This window comes from Pipistrellus hanaki (assembly GCF_964339955.1).
Source record: "Pipistrellus hanaki genome assembly, chromosome: 4".
Taxonomy (NCBI): domain Eukaryota; kingdom Metazoa; phylum Chordata; class Mammalia; order Chiroptera; family Vespertilionidae; genus Pipistrellus; species Pipistrellus hanaki.
In genome coordinates, this window is record NC_140506.1 from 34,576,918 (window position 1) to 34,591,591 (window position 14,674).

General features: G+C 44.7%; 1 protein-coding gene across 4 annotated transcripts in view; it reads left to right on the top strand.

Annotated features, from left to right (window-relative positions):
* The window catches only part of ARHGEF28 (Rho guanine nucleotide exchange factor 28), a 240,885-nt gene that overhangs the window by 190,825 nt on the left and 35,386 nt on the right, over window positions 1–14,674 (top strand). For all 4 annotated transcript variants that reach the window (XM_084880890.1, XM_084880888.1, XM_084880889.1 and 1 more), the window contains 5 exons: window positions 1,625–1,803; window positions 2,925–3,016; window positions 5,128–5,310; window positions 8,415–8,543; window positions 11,771–11,871. In XM_084880890.1, coding sequence (XP_084737016.1) covers window positions 1,625–1,803; window positions 2,925–3,016; window positions 5,128–5,310; window positions 8,415–8,543; window positions 11,771–11,871 — 684 coding nt within the window. The remainder of the gene's footprint in view (window positions 1–1,624; window positions 1,804–2,924; window positions 3,017–5,127; window positions 5,311–8,414; window positions 8,544–11,770; window positions 11,872–14,674) is intronic.

Consider the following 14,674-nt stretch of genomic DNA (forward strand, 5'->3'; position numbering starts at 1 on the left):
GCCTGTCTTCTGTAGCTGTTGCTAACCCAGTAGGACTCAAATATATAAAATGAATAGGAAAAAGCAGGTGTTTTTTACTAAATCCTGGAACACTGAGTGTAGGAGGTCGTCTCACCATGTAGATGTGCAAGTTGAAACGAGGAGGTGACCTTAAGGTCTTGTTATCACAGTGGAATCACAAATAGAATTGCTCAACGATAGAACCCGCCACCTTGTAGAATCTCAGTGGGTATATTGTCACCATGGGGCTAAAGGTGGCGGCTCCTGTTCTTCCTCTTCTGTGGCAGAGCCTTCCGTGCCTACAGCGATGTGTGCCTGCACACACCCTCAGATGTGGTAGGGCTGTGGGTGCTGGGAGAGAAAAGCCGGCACTAGAGTCAGCAGTGAGGCAATGAGCGGCATGTTCTGTAAAGGTGTCACTCCGTCCACGAGGGAGAATCAAAACCACACACTGCAACTTACACTGTAAACGGGTGAAAGCCACAAACCAAGGAAAAGTCTTCATATTTACCCCCAAAACTTCAGCAGGCATTCCTTTGGCTGTTCTTCCATGTACGGCTGCCTCGCTACCTTACTATGTTCAGTGTCTCACTCATCTCTGAAGCCCCCAGACTTAGAGGGAACAGTGGTCACAGGAAATGTTGGGAGGAGAGGTGACTTAATTGTGGATTGGATGCCAAGTTGTAGACTTCCTTCCTATTCCCCTCCAATAGAATTAAGCTAAATCTAGTTCTACAGACATTTATTGAGGGTCTGCTCATGCAAAGCACTGTGTCAGACACGAAGAGGAATTAGACGTATTCCTACCTACCAAGAGGTCCCCTGGTCGGTAGCAGTTAGAGAAATTTGCGGGTAGAACTGTGGAAGTTGTGTTGCTGCTCCTCTGATAGCAGGAGACACTGGTTATGCCGGGGGAGTCTGAAGCCTGGCCACCTCATTCCTGCCTGTCATTTCCACATTCCACTCCTTGGTACTTGGGGTTCTGTATCTGTCCCCTTATTGAAACAGTGTTGTTAACTGCCAACTCCAAGGGACCTTTTAGGTCTTCCATCTCTCTCAATTTCTCCGTAGTATTTGATATACTATTTCCTATCCCATGCCTTTCTAGAAAAATTCCTCCACCCCTGACTATGACATTTTGATGTTTGTTTGTTTTTCAGTGCTCTGATTATTCCCTCTCTCTCTCTCTCTCTCTCTCTCTCTCTCTCTCTCTCTCTCTCTTAAAGTTGTCCTTCATTTATTTTTTTGTTGCAAGGTAGATTTATTTACTTGCAGCAATTAAAGAAGTTGGGATTTATGTCCGAAGCTCTGCCTCCCCACAGGGTGGCTTAGCAATTGCGTATGCACATTCTTTGGTCAGTTGTGTGTTAGTTTCTTTAAAAGGTGTCCTTTTAAAACACCAATTCTTGAGGACAAACACTTTCCTGTATCTTTTCTTCCCACCCTGTCTTCACCATAACTGTTCTATGGAGCTCTTGCCAACTTCCTCAGCTCTTGGGAAAAGACTGAAATGATATTAAGGCTTCCGTAACACGGTTGCTATTCTTCGCTAACGTGCTCTGCCAGCCCTCCCCTGGGATGGGATGCTGTTTCACCTGCACGCCCTCCTATTTTATTTACGTAGGATCAGAAGCCATCCGTTATCTCCCTTCAGAAGCTTATCGCACGAGAAGTTGCTAATGAGGAGAGAGGAATGTTTCTGATCAGCGCCTCTTCTGCTGGCCCTGAGATGTATGAGATTCACACCAATTCCAAGGAGGAGCGGAATAACTGGATGAGACGGATCCAGCAGGCAGTGGAGAGGTAGCGTTTCCTTCTGCCCACAGGCTAGGAGATGGGCTGGTTCGATGGGAGCATGCTCTAACGGTGTCTCCCTCGCACGAAAACTTTGCCTCAGCCTGAGCGGTCTGCTCCCCTGCACCTGCCTGTATAGGCCCTCACCTGCAGCCTTGTCCTCCCGTCCTCCCTGCCTGCAACCCCATCCTCCCCTCTGCCTGCGATAACCCTACCCATCTTGACGCAGCTCATGTTCCTCTCCTTTGCGAACACCTCTTTGTTTCCATTGGCTCTTTCTTATCTGAAATTCTTTAACATGCTCTCTAAAGCATTTATTTGGTGCCCGTCATACACTGCCTTGTGGCTGTAATCATTTCCCATGTATATATGTTTATTTATTAGATTGGAAGCTCCTTGAGGCCAGGGGCCATGTCTTATGTTTCTCTGTGGGCTGCATCATGAAGAATCATTCAATAAATATTTTTAGATTAGTGGATTTACATGCTCTAGGTCAATTTACTCCTCCTTACTGTGCACAAGCAGTTTTTTGTTTTAAATAGATATTTTTTATTGATTTAAAAATAAATAAATAAAAATATTAATTTTTTTTTTTAATGAGGAAGGGAGAGGGAAAGAGAGAAACATTGATGAGAGAGAAACATCGATCAGCTGCCTCCTGCACATCCCCTACTGAAGATGTGTCCGCCACCAAGGTACATGCCCTTGATTGGAATTGAACCTGGGACCCTTGAGTCCACAGGCCGACACTCTATTCATTGAGCCAAACTGGTTAGGGCACAAGCAGTTTTTGTAAATGGGGGTGGGAGAGTAAGGTGATCATTTTTAATGGTCCTTGGATTCATTAGATCTTGAATGATGTTACATAAAATTCCTCATCGCCACTGTACCCCACCCAACCTGGCACCCTACTTCCATTCCCTCTGCTGCTGGCTTTGAGGGCTGTTACATTAGGCGAGGTCCTTTATATGCTCAAGAAAGCCAAATGTCTTGGCCAGGGGGCATGTCAAATTCTCTTTATGCCGACTTTTTCTTTGAATGATTCTGCTGCTTCTCCAGTGTCTTTCTAATGACCCCAAAGGTACTTGGACTTGGTTTGAGTTGTCTCTCTTGATTGTTGTCTTTTCAAGATGCCCAGAAGAAGAAGGGGGGAGGACAAGTGAGTCTGATGAAGAGAGGCGGAAAGCTGAAGCAAGAGTGGCCAAAATTCAGCAATGTCAAGGTACAGTGCTGGCACCTGTGGTTCTCTGGTTGTTTGTTGCATGTGTCCGTGGACGTTGAGAAAGCCATGAATGGGAAGCTATGGCTGACTGATTAATCTAATTCTGTGCATGCAAGGCCTATTCCAGTGGTTGGCAAACTCATTATTCAGCAGAGCCAAATATCAACAGTATAATGATTGAAATTTCTTTTGAGAGCCAAATTTTTTAAATTTAAACTTTTTCTAATACCACTTCTTCATAATAGATTCACCCAGGCCATGGTATTTTGTGGAAGAGCCACACTCAAGAGGCCAAAAAGCCGCATGTGGCTCATGAGCTGCAGTTTGCCGACCACTGGCCTATTCTAACCCCCTAAAAAAATAAAAAATACTGGTACTAGGAGTGCTTAAATAAGGTGTCTCTCTCCCTGCTTCCTCCTTTGTGATGAAGAACATAGCATTTTTAAAAGCTGTGGTACATATATAAAATGGAATATAAGTTGGCCATGAAATCTTACCATTTTCAACAGCATGGCTGTACCAGAAAGGCATTGTACTAAGTGGGATGAGTCAGAAAAAGACAAATACCATATGCTTTCACTTATATGTGTAATATAAAGGAAAATATAAATGAATGAGCAAAAGAGAAACAGATTTATAGATACAGGGAACATTTTGATGGTTGCCAGAGGGGAGGGAGGTGGGGGACTGGGTGAAAAAGGTGAAGGGATTAAAAATTACAGATTGGTAGCAGTTATTGAATAGTTCCTGGGATGTAAAGTACAACATAGGGAATGTAGTCAATAATATTGTAATAACTCTGCCGAAACCAGTTTGGCTCAGTGGATAGAGTGTCGGCCTGTGGACTGAAAGGTCCCAGGATTCTGGTCAAGGGCATGTACATTAGTTGCGGGTACATCCCCAGTAGGGGGTGTGCAGGAGGCAGCTGGTCAATGTTTCTCTCTCATTGATGTTTTTAGCTCTCTATCCCTTTCCCTTCCTCTCTGTAAAAAATCAATAAAATATATTTTAAAAAAAGTGACTTGCCTTTAAAAAAATAATAATATTGTAATAACTCTGTATGGTGCAAGGTGGGTACTGGAAATATCAGAGAAACACTTCGTAAAGTATATGATTGCATAACCACTATACTGTACTCATGAAACTAATGCAAAATAATATTGAATGTAAAAAATAATATATTTTGTAAATTTGACACATATGAAACAGTAACCGTGAGGGGTGTGGCACCAGTGGTTCTAAGAACTGCTGTCCAGTGGTTTCATTTTAAGGCCCAGCACTGTCAGGGCACAGCTGTATGACTGTGATTAAGGAACACAAGAGCCCTGGTCCTCAGTGTCCAAGTCCGTGAAATTCGGAAATTAGGTCAACTTGGTGATTCTCGACTCTGGCTGGACGTTAGAATCACTTGGGGTAGGTTGTTCAAAATTCTGGTGCCTGGGCCCCACCCTCAACCGATTCGGGGAGAATCTGTCGGAGATGGGGTGCAGACATTAGTATTTTAAAGTCTCCCAGGTGATTCTGAGGCAGAGAGATGGAGAATTCCCGGATTAGGTGCTGGTTTGGTCCTTTTAAGCATGAAGCATCCTGTGACATGTTGAAATCAGAGGGAAATGATGCATGCGAAGTTGGTCAAAGAAATGGGATGTTCAGGAATAGAAACACGAACCGCTGTGCTTGGTTTTGACCAAGGCTGGCTGGAGCCTGGGCAGTTCCAGCCTTTGCACTGCTTTCCCTCGTGGGTCTCACTCATTACGGATGAGCCACCTCAGTGTCATTCCCGAGCTTTATGTTTAGTCGTGATAGAAAACAGCCCCAGCAAAGAATAGCTTTGCCAGTTTTCCTGGAACTAGGGGACTGAGAAAGGATTTATTGAGTACCCCGTTTATAGGAAATACATGGGAAGCCCAGAGAATTAGGTCCTTTGCTGGAGGCTGCAGTCACTGAATGGAACAGTGAGGGTTTGAACATGGATCTGTCCCACCCAACAAGGTAATCTTACCTGTTAGGTCACTCTGCTAGCTAATTGGCAACTTCTTTGTTTTGTAACATGGATTTTCATAGTTGTTAAGTTCCTGTGATAACCTTCTACGGTAAATGCTATTTCGTAGAAATACTCTGTAATCAAGACCAGCAAATCTGCACGTATTTGGAGGAGAAGCTGAATATCTATGCGGAGCTTGGAGAACTGAGTGGATTTGAGGATGTCCACCTGGAGCCCCACCTCCTCATCAAACCCGACCCCGGTGAGCCTCCCCAGGCAGCCTCCTTACTGGCAGCGGCACTGAAAGAAGGTAAGTTGCTTCCAAAGGGGTGTGGTTTGACCAATTCAGAAAATGTTTACTGTGTCCCTACCATCAGCCATGTGCTGTGGTCTTGGTGCTGAGGATATCTATCTATATATAAAAGCCTAATATGCAAATTGTGCCTGTGGGAGTTTGACTAGGATAGTGGTGGGCAAACTCATTAGTCAACAGAGCCAAATATCAACAGTACGATTGAAATTTCTTTTGAGAGCCAAATTTTTTAAGCTTAAACTATATAGGTAGGTACATTGTTATTAACTTAATTAGGGTATGTGGTATTTTGTGGAAGAGCCACACTCAAGGAACCAAAGAGCCACAGTTTGCCAACCACAGGACTAGGAGACTGATCGCTCGCTATGATGTGCACTGACCACCAGGGGGCAGCATGGAATGAAGGAAGGCCCTGGCCAGCAGCTGAAGAAGGGAGGCCCCAGCTGGCAGTCGGAAGGCTCCAATGGGCCCTGATCGCTGGCCAGGCCTAGGTACCCTCCCTGTGCACAAATTTCATGCACCGTGCCTATAGTAGTACAATAAGACAAAGTCCTGCCTCTCTTGAAACAGCAAAATGTAAGGAAATAAACATGTCAGGTTATGTCAAGTGCTCTGAAGAAAAATGAGCAGGGTATGGGGGTTAGGGAGTAATGGGGTTGGGGAGGTTTTATTTTGGAGAGGGCAGACCGTGGAGGCCTCCTTTGATATAGTGCTATATGAGCAGACACAAGGAACTGAAAAATCCAAGTAGAATCTGGGAAAAGAGTGTTCCACACCCAGGAACAGCGGGCGCGAAGGCCCTGAGGCAGGTGAGTGCCAGGTGTGTCTGGGGAGCAGCACAGAGGACAGCGCAGGTGCAGTGAAGTGCGTGCTGGGAAGTGGCAGGGGAAGTCGGCGTGAACTAGGACCAGGCTCCCTGGATGGAGCTGAGGACTTTGAATTGCATCCTACGTGACTAGGAGACACTGGGAAGCATCGCCGAGTTTTGAGTTGAAGAGTGATTTCCGTTGTGTTTTAAAGCAAGCCCTCTGACTGCTGAGTGGAGAAGGACAGTGTCCAGGGTGTAAACGTGGCAGTTGGTGGCTGAGGCAGGGCAGACGACAAGGCCAGGGAACGCCAGGGCATTGGAAGTTCTGTGTTCGTGGAATTGGAGTCACCGAACGTTTGGATAGGAGTGGATTGTGGGGAGGCGGTAAATTGTACCAGGTGCTTAAATTGTTCAAGGAGTCTGCTGGTGAATGGCACCAAGGAGCAGTGAGGGGTGTAAGGGAAACTTTAAGGTAAAAAGGGACTTAGGGGGAGAAATGGGGCTGGAAGTGGCAGTAGGGACAAAGAGCTTGGAAGATAAAACAGCCACCACCTGAGAGATGGCTACTGTGCAGCACAAGGGCTGGTAACGTACAGGCCACAGACTGAATGTGGCCACCGCCTGTCTTTGTAAATAGAGTTTAGTTGGGACACAGCCACACCCACTGTGTACATATCATCTACAGCTGCTCTCTTGCTGCAGTGGCAAGGACGAATAGTTACAACAGAGACAGTATGGCCCATGAAGCCTATAGTATTTACAATCTGGTTCTTTGCAGAAAATGTTTGCCAAGCTCTGCCTTAGCATCTCAACGTTAGCGGGAGGAGAGCTTAGGGTCCATGGGATCTAAGACCGGTTGAGGGCCCGGGTCTGCAGAGCAGCACAAAGGTGGTGTGACGTGAGGTCTGCTGACGGACTTATGCATTCATTCATCAAATGTTTATTGAGCATCTGCAGTGTGCACGGTGGTTGGGGCTCAGGAAACAGTGATGCTTTCATAAAAACTCCGAGTGATTATCTTCCCCACGCGGTACTTTACCTCCCTGTGACTATTCTGATAACTGGCGATTTGTACCTTTTAATTCCTTCCTCTTTTTCACCCAGCTTCCCAACCCCCCTCCTATCTGACAGTCATAACAATGTGCTCTGTGTCCATGAGTTTGTATCATTTTGTAATGCTCGAATACCTGGCTGATAGAACCTAGCATTGAACATGTGCTACCTTGTGGAGCCTTCAGTTATCTGACTCTCTTCTCCAATCTGCAAACTCTCCTTACTAGTTATCAGATGCCCTGTAGTCCACGGAACAGGGAAGGTTATCAATTTGCTAAATTAAAGCATCGGACACAGTGTTTTGGAAATATTTATAGAGTTCTCAAAATAATACTGTTCCACATGCCAGTTGAAAATCTTTTATTGTAAATAGAAAAACTTCACTTAAAATTTTAGGAGCTTGTTTAAAGTGCAAATCCCCTTTTTTTCTCCCCTGAGAATCTGATCCAAAAGGTCTACCATGAGGAATGGGAATCTTTTTAAAGGCATGTTTGGAGAAATACTTTTTAAAAAAAAAATGATGAGAGAGAGAGAGAGAGAGAGAGAGAGAGAGAATCATAGATGTGAGAAAGAACATTGAACCTGTAATATGGTCTAACCAGGAATTGAACCGGCAACCCTTCAGTGCACAGGATGACACTTAACCAACAAGCCACACCAGCCAGGGCTGGAGACATACTCTTTTTGAAGAATAACTAACATTTCAGAGTAGCAAGTCTTAAAATCCTATCATATTTAAATTAATTGAATATTTTTCAATACACTCATTTACTGAAAGTGATATATTTTTATACAAGTTTTTTTTAAATTGAATTCTCTATCAAAAAATGATGCTTAAAGTATTGCTTTAGATTGCAGGTTGGCAAGCTTTTTCTGTGAAGGGCTGGATAGTAAATACTTTAGGCTTTGCAGGCTACATAAACTTTCTGGAACACATTTTTCTGTGTCTGTGCATGTGTATGTATTTTGACTCTTTAAAAATGTAAAAACCATTTTTTTAATGCTCCTGGGACATATAAAAACAGACACAGGTCAAATATAGTTTGCCAGCTTCTGGTCTAATTGTTAAAATACACACACACACAGGGTGGGTTTGTGGTTGTGAGTATGCAACACACAGAGTTTATTCTTGTATTATTATTTGTGAATTATTGTATTGTCTTCCACGTGAGCAGCTGTAAGTGTACCGGTAGGTTCATGCACTTACTTTTAAATTGACTTTCACTTTCCTGTTTTTTAGCTGAGAGCCTGCAGGTGGCAGTGAAGGCCTCCCAGGCAGGCGATGCCGGTCAGTCCCCCGAGGAGGGGGGTGGAGAAGCCGCCCTGCCGGAGGTGCCCAGCGGTGATGCGCCAGGACCACCTACTGCTTGTAAGTGAGCCGCAGGCGTTTGCTGTGAGCCTGCACACAACCCCGTGTGTGAGATGGTTGCATAACACCAGGGCGACGCCTGTATTCCTATTTGAAGGGGGCGTAATGCATTTCTTAAAATTTGAAAACCCCCCTAGAATAAGTCCACTAGCCTTCCTTACGTGTAATAATGACTCTGTTGTTAAAGGATAAGGACAGAAGCAATAGGCAGCTGGTGGGTTGTATTGCTGTTGCCCAGGCAAGCTTTCTGCCTCCCCCTAAACTTACTAGTTTTTGATATAACTTATTGAATACAGTTTTAAAAGTTATTTTCAACCTTTAGTTTTTGAGAAAACAAGACCTTTCAGTTAATCTCCTCTGCATCAGTGGAGAAAACAGAACTGAGCAGAGTAGGAACACACACACACACACACACACACACACACACACACACACGTGTGGTGGTGGGGTTAAAAGCAGTGGATAGATAAGAAGAATATTATGCTCAGTGAATAAGCCAGTCAGAGAAGGACAAGTACCATATGATTTCACTTATATGTGGAATCTAATAAAATAAACTAACAAACAAAACAGAAAAAGACTCATAGATACAGAGAACAGACAGCTGTCAGAGGTGAGGGGTAGGGGCTGGGTGAGAAAGGTGAAGGGATTAAGCAAAAACAAAAACAAAAACAAAAACAAAAAACAACATCTCATAGCCACATACAACAGCATGATTGCCAGAGGAAAAGGGGGTGAGAGGAGGTGGGAGAGGATAAAGGAAGGATAAATGGTGATGGAAGGAGAATTGACTTTCGGTGGTGAACACACAATACAGGTTATAGATGATGTATTAGAGAATTGTACACCTGGAACCTATATAGTTTTATTAACCAATGGCACACCAATAAATTCAATTAAAACAATCTTCAAAAGAAAACTAAAAAAAAACAACAACAATCAAACATAGCAGAAGTGCCAAAAGATTCTTGATTAATGTTGTCATACACTTCAGGTTAGAATTTATTTATTAAAATACTGTTTAAATAATTTTTAAATACAGAAAAATAGATTGTAGAGAATTGATTTAGATAATTTCTCTAAACCTATTTATACTGTTATATGTATAGTGGTAAGCTAAATATTTAATTTTCCAAAGGTTACTGATATAAGAGCATGCAAAGATATTTACAACTATAATTTTTATTATGTCCGGGTGATAAAAAACCTTACTCCCACCAGGTCTATGTCTTTTAGTAGCTAGAAATTGGAGGATTAAATTGTCTCAGAATTTCTCTACAAATATCCATTGGTTAAATAAGATGAATGGAAGCGGTACCGTTTTAAAATTCTATACATTTTTTTTAGTAGCGTCCGTAATTATTTTCCCCTCTTAAATTCTGCTTTATCTAATCCTGGGTTTCTATTTTCAGAATGTGCACATATGTTTTTCATTTCGACACAGCCCAGATTCATCAGGGGAGTTGTACTGCCCTGGGTGATTTCCTCTCTAAAGAAGAACCTCATTATGCCATTAAGGAAGTTCTATCTAAAAATACGTGTAGGGATCTGCTGCTCTCATCCCGGGACAGCTGGGAGGGGCCGTGCTCGGCTGCACAGCTGCTCGGAGAACAGGGCCGCGCCCTCCCTCCCGCAGAGCAGGCAGCCAGGGCTCTCCCTGTCCGTATCCACCTCCCCCAGGACATCTGCCACAGCCACCGAGAGGCTGGTTCTGATATCAGGCTTCCCGGAGAGGAGCGGCAGGGGCACGTGGGCGGGGTCCTGTACCGCCAAACACCTCTTCAGCTCCGGGCTGGACTGGAACGTGGTGCTGCTAGAGTCTGATTCTCTTTGTAACGTGGATGAGGATAAAGTACAACCCCTACATGAGGGCCTGTACCTGAAGGCTCAGCCCGGCTTTGACTTTGAGGACCGTGTCCTGCAAGGTCAGGCCCAGGTCCCTTTGAGGATGTCGGCCACGCAAGGCCCTCTGTTTCAGGCCTCAGTAGAGCCAATCAGGTCGGGGAGTACAGTCTGCTCCCTACAAAGTTCTGCACACCCTCTCGTCCCCTCAGAACTCACCACAGGAACAGAGATTCCCTTCTGCCTTCATGTACCCCACCATCAGCTGCCTTCCCCAGCGGAGGGTCCTCCTTCCTACGAGGGGGAAGAGAGAGAATGGCTAATGCTTTTGTTTATGCTTTTGGCATCTCCCTAAGCGTTAAGAACAGTGCCCAAGAGGGGAACCACGTTTTAGGGACAGAAAAAGTCTTTATAAAAATGCCCCTTCACTATATACATGAACAAGTGTTACCTGTCGTGGGCAAAATGAACTTACTTTTTAGCTGATATAATTTGGAGTCATTCATACTTAAACAAAAACTCCTTTGTATTAGAGGACTCTCTTCGAAACAAGGAGAGAACAGTATTTCCTCTCTCAGAAATAAAGTCTCAGGATGGCCCTGAGGTAAAAAACAGAAGTCCAGGGAACTTCTGCGTGTGAGAGGGCGAGAGAAGGTTTGTTTAATCCGTGTACGGCGAGCCTGTCATCCCACCAACAGAGATTTAATGAAAGGAGTGACATCTGTAGGTGGTACTTAAAGTATTTCTGGACTAGAAATACTACAGTTTTTATAGGTTAAACATACAGTAGTAGCAGTGTTATAAATTTAGAGCATCAGCAAGAGTTGTGAGAAAAAAAATCCATTTGAAAATTGTTTTTGAAAACCAGTTCCCCTTCTGCTGGGGGATGAGTCCTCCCTGCTCAGCCCTGTGTCTGGCCCGCTGCTCTCCTACGGCCCCCGGGGAGCCTGCCCAGACCCCTGTGCCTGGCTCTGGGCCTGCCAGCCTGGCTCTGCCCCGCGCTGCCTGTTTTCAACACCACCCCTCCCCAGGCGGCTTGCTCCTATTCAGTGCGAGTGAGATGGAGAGTCTGCCTTCTCGGTGCCACCACCATCACACGAACACCTCTCTGCAAGACAAGAAGAAAAAACAAAACGATGGATGATAACTGATGCCCTTTGTCAGCGTGGTACCCGTTAGCCTGTAAGCTCCCTGAGGGCAGGGTCCCTGCGTTGCTCTGAGCTATTTTAGTGGTTCTAGCCCCTGGTGTGAGAATATTCCATACGTGTGATCTCATGGTGTGTGTTCATGGGAAAATGTGGGTCAGCTGTGTACAAGAGAGCCCAGTCCGCTGGCTGATGTGTGACGATGTCCTTTTTGTTTCTGTCTCAACGGCACCCTTCCAGCACTAGTCACAGAAGGGACAGGAGGAAGAGGCTGTTGGGATGTGGAACCCGGGACCCAGGGTGTGGGAGCCGACTTGGCGGCCTCTGATGCGGGGGAGAAGGTATTGTGAACTGATTTGCTAGTAAATGGTACCGGTTACTTTGTGTAATAAAACAACCTCAGGCCCCGGGCTGTCCGTGGCCCCAAGTGGTATGAACATGTTTTCCCGAATTGTTCTCAAGTTCAGTATTTATATTTAAACTTTCTAACTTATTTCTCCTAAAAATGTTCTTGCTCTTCCTATACCATGGAGGTGTAAACAAAGAAACACTTGAAAACTTTTAAAAAAGTTATTAAAAAGATTGAAAACTCCAGTGTTTATTTGTGTGTCTTCTGGTCTCACTTTCACTTTCTGCGCTGAAGCCTCTAGCTTTTCACCACTACATTCAGCAGCTCTTGACCAAGGGATGTTTCCAGGCATCGGGCCTTTATGCCACCAGGTGGCACTAAAGTGGCACAAATAATTTTGATTTCAGAACCCTTCCTTCCTTCCTTCCTTCCTTCCTTCCTTCCTTCTGTCCTTCCTTCCTTCCTTCCTTCCTTCCTTCCTTCCTTCCTTCTGTCCTTCCTTCCTTCCTTCCTTCCTTCCTTCCTTCCTTCCTTCCTTCCTTCCTTCCTTCCTTCCTTCTGTCCTTCCTTCCTTCCTCCCTTTTCTTTTTCTGCCTGGGGCTTCTTCTTCTTCTTCTTTTTTTTTTTTTTTTGACATCATATCCACATAAGTTATAAAAATTAAATGTGGGAAACTTCCTATTAACTTCAAGTGAAACTGAGATGTCAGAAATAGAGAGGGACCAAGACTATGACTGTCAGAGGTGGCTAGTGGGCCTCCCCAGGATTGGCTTGGCCTGAGAGTTTAGCTTTATCTAAAATCGAGCGAGGTGCACTGCCAGACAGCAATATGTATCAGTGTGGGGAAATGACATGCCAGATCTTTATATATGTAACATTTTATATGGCATATATATATTTTGTAAAAATACACACATGACTGAGAACCCAAATCAGAAGGTATTTTTAAAGATGGCCGTGGCTGTTTAAAACTTCACAGGCCAACATGAAAATAGGAATGCAGTATTTTACCCCTCTCGCTCTGCCTGCATACTCTCTAACCTTTCTTTTTTAAATGTTCTGCGTTCCATCCTTTTCAGTGGGGACTTCCCTTTTAAGTCTGTAGCTCCCAACTGGTTTTGCGTTGTTAGAGAAAGGAAGGGGAGGGTTTGAGCACTGATAGTTTTCTCGTGATGGAAAGCTGTGGTGGCTGGATCCCACCCTTAAAGTCTTTTCCTTCCATGTTTCAGTAACAGGTAAGTGAGATGAAGGGTCTAGATTCCTTTTTGCATAAACTTATCTGGAAAATTTGCCATTAATAAGGTATTTTGATAAACTAAATGAGCTGACAGGGATGGATTACTTAAAATCAAACTTGAAAAAATGTACAATGTCTATTTTATAATTAGAGACCTTAATTAGGTAAGGTTTAAAATTTTTTTTTTTTTTCCTGAAAGAATTTTTAAACATTACAAAATATCTTGTAAATCACCACCTGCAGCTCTGCAGGTTGATCAGAAGGTGGCGCACCAACTCCATTAAAAAGATTATGTTACACATTCCCATCTTGTAATCTTGTATCAAACCTCGCGTGGTTCTTGGAAATAAGTAACCACAAGTTGCATAACTCATTCCTATGTTTCTAATTTTTATAGAATATAAAAACTGTATATTGAGCCATCCTTTCATTACAAAAACCATGGAGCGTGGAGCAAGGACAGAACCAGGAATGCAGAGAGAATTCCAAAACTCGCTACAGAAGGGCAGTTCTTAGCCTGTTATCTCCTAGAGGGTTGGGAACAGATCTCCTGACTAAGCTTCAGCCCCTTCTCCATCCTTCGGCCTCCCCCTGTCAGAGGTGCTAGTGAATGATGACATCTTTAACTGGCTGTGGGGGAAGAGGTCGGGCTAGGTCATCAGGGCATCACCTGCCTGAACTATTGAATTTAACAAGCTCAACCTTACCTGAGCACCAACAGCTGACTGTTTCTTGTAGTTTCAGCTTAAAGCTGCTCCGACAAGAGCAATGGGAGACTGTAGGCTCTTGGCCAGCAGGAATCTGATGACCTTTCATAACATAAAGTGTGACTACCTACTGGGTGTCCAAATCTATTTATAGAATGGAGTGAGTGTCCTTTTCCTACCAGGCAGGTATGTGGATATAGCCTTGAATACACAGGTGAAACCTTGCTTTTCATTGCCTGACCTTCTAGTGAGAAAAGACAGACAATAAACGAATAGACAAATGTTCCATTCAACTCTGGAAACCAGAAACCCTCCTTACCCACGTGTGCCCCTCCTGTGTGGGTAGAGAGACCCCATCCCCCAGGGCAGATGGTCCCCCGTTGTGCCATGTATGGCTTCTGCTGTAGTGGTTCTATTGAGGCCAGCATGGAGGGCCCAGGGAACTCGGGGAGGTAGGATCTGGAGCAGGTCAGCTAACGGCTCTCCCTTGAGCCATCTCCGGGTCTGGTTCCTTCTGCCCACTCCTGGCTGTTGGGCTCTGTGAATCTCAGACATTGAGACAGGCAGCCAGAGACCAGGCCATGATGCTCTCCAGCTTCTACATCTGGATCCGGGATGCTAGGGGCCAGTTTGGTCTGGGAGACAGCTTCCCTCGGGCACAGGAGAGCTCGATCCACAGTGGTGTGTGCAGGCACAGCTTGTCTCTTACCTGGCCTGTGCAGTGTTTCCTGGCCATCAGCCCTCATAGTCTTAGGGAATGGTTGGGCGGAAGGATGGTTTGCCTCTCATAGACCAAGCTTGCGCAGAGGGGGCTTTCATGACGCGATCGTTAGTTTCTAGGCTTTGATTTC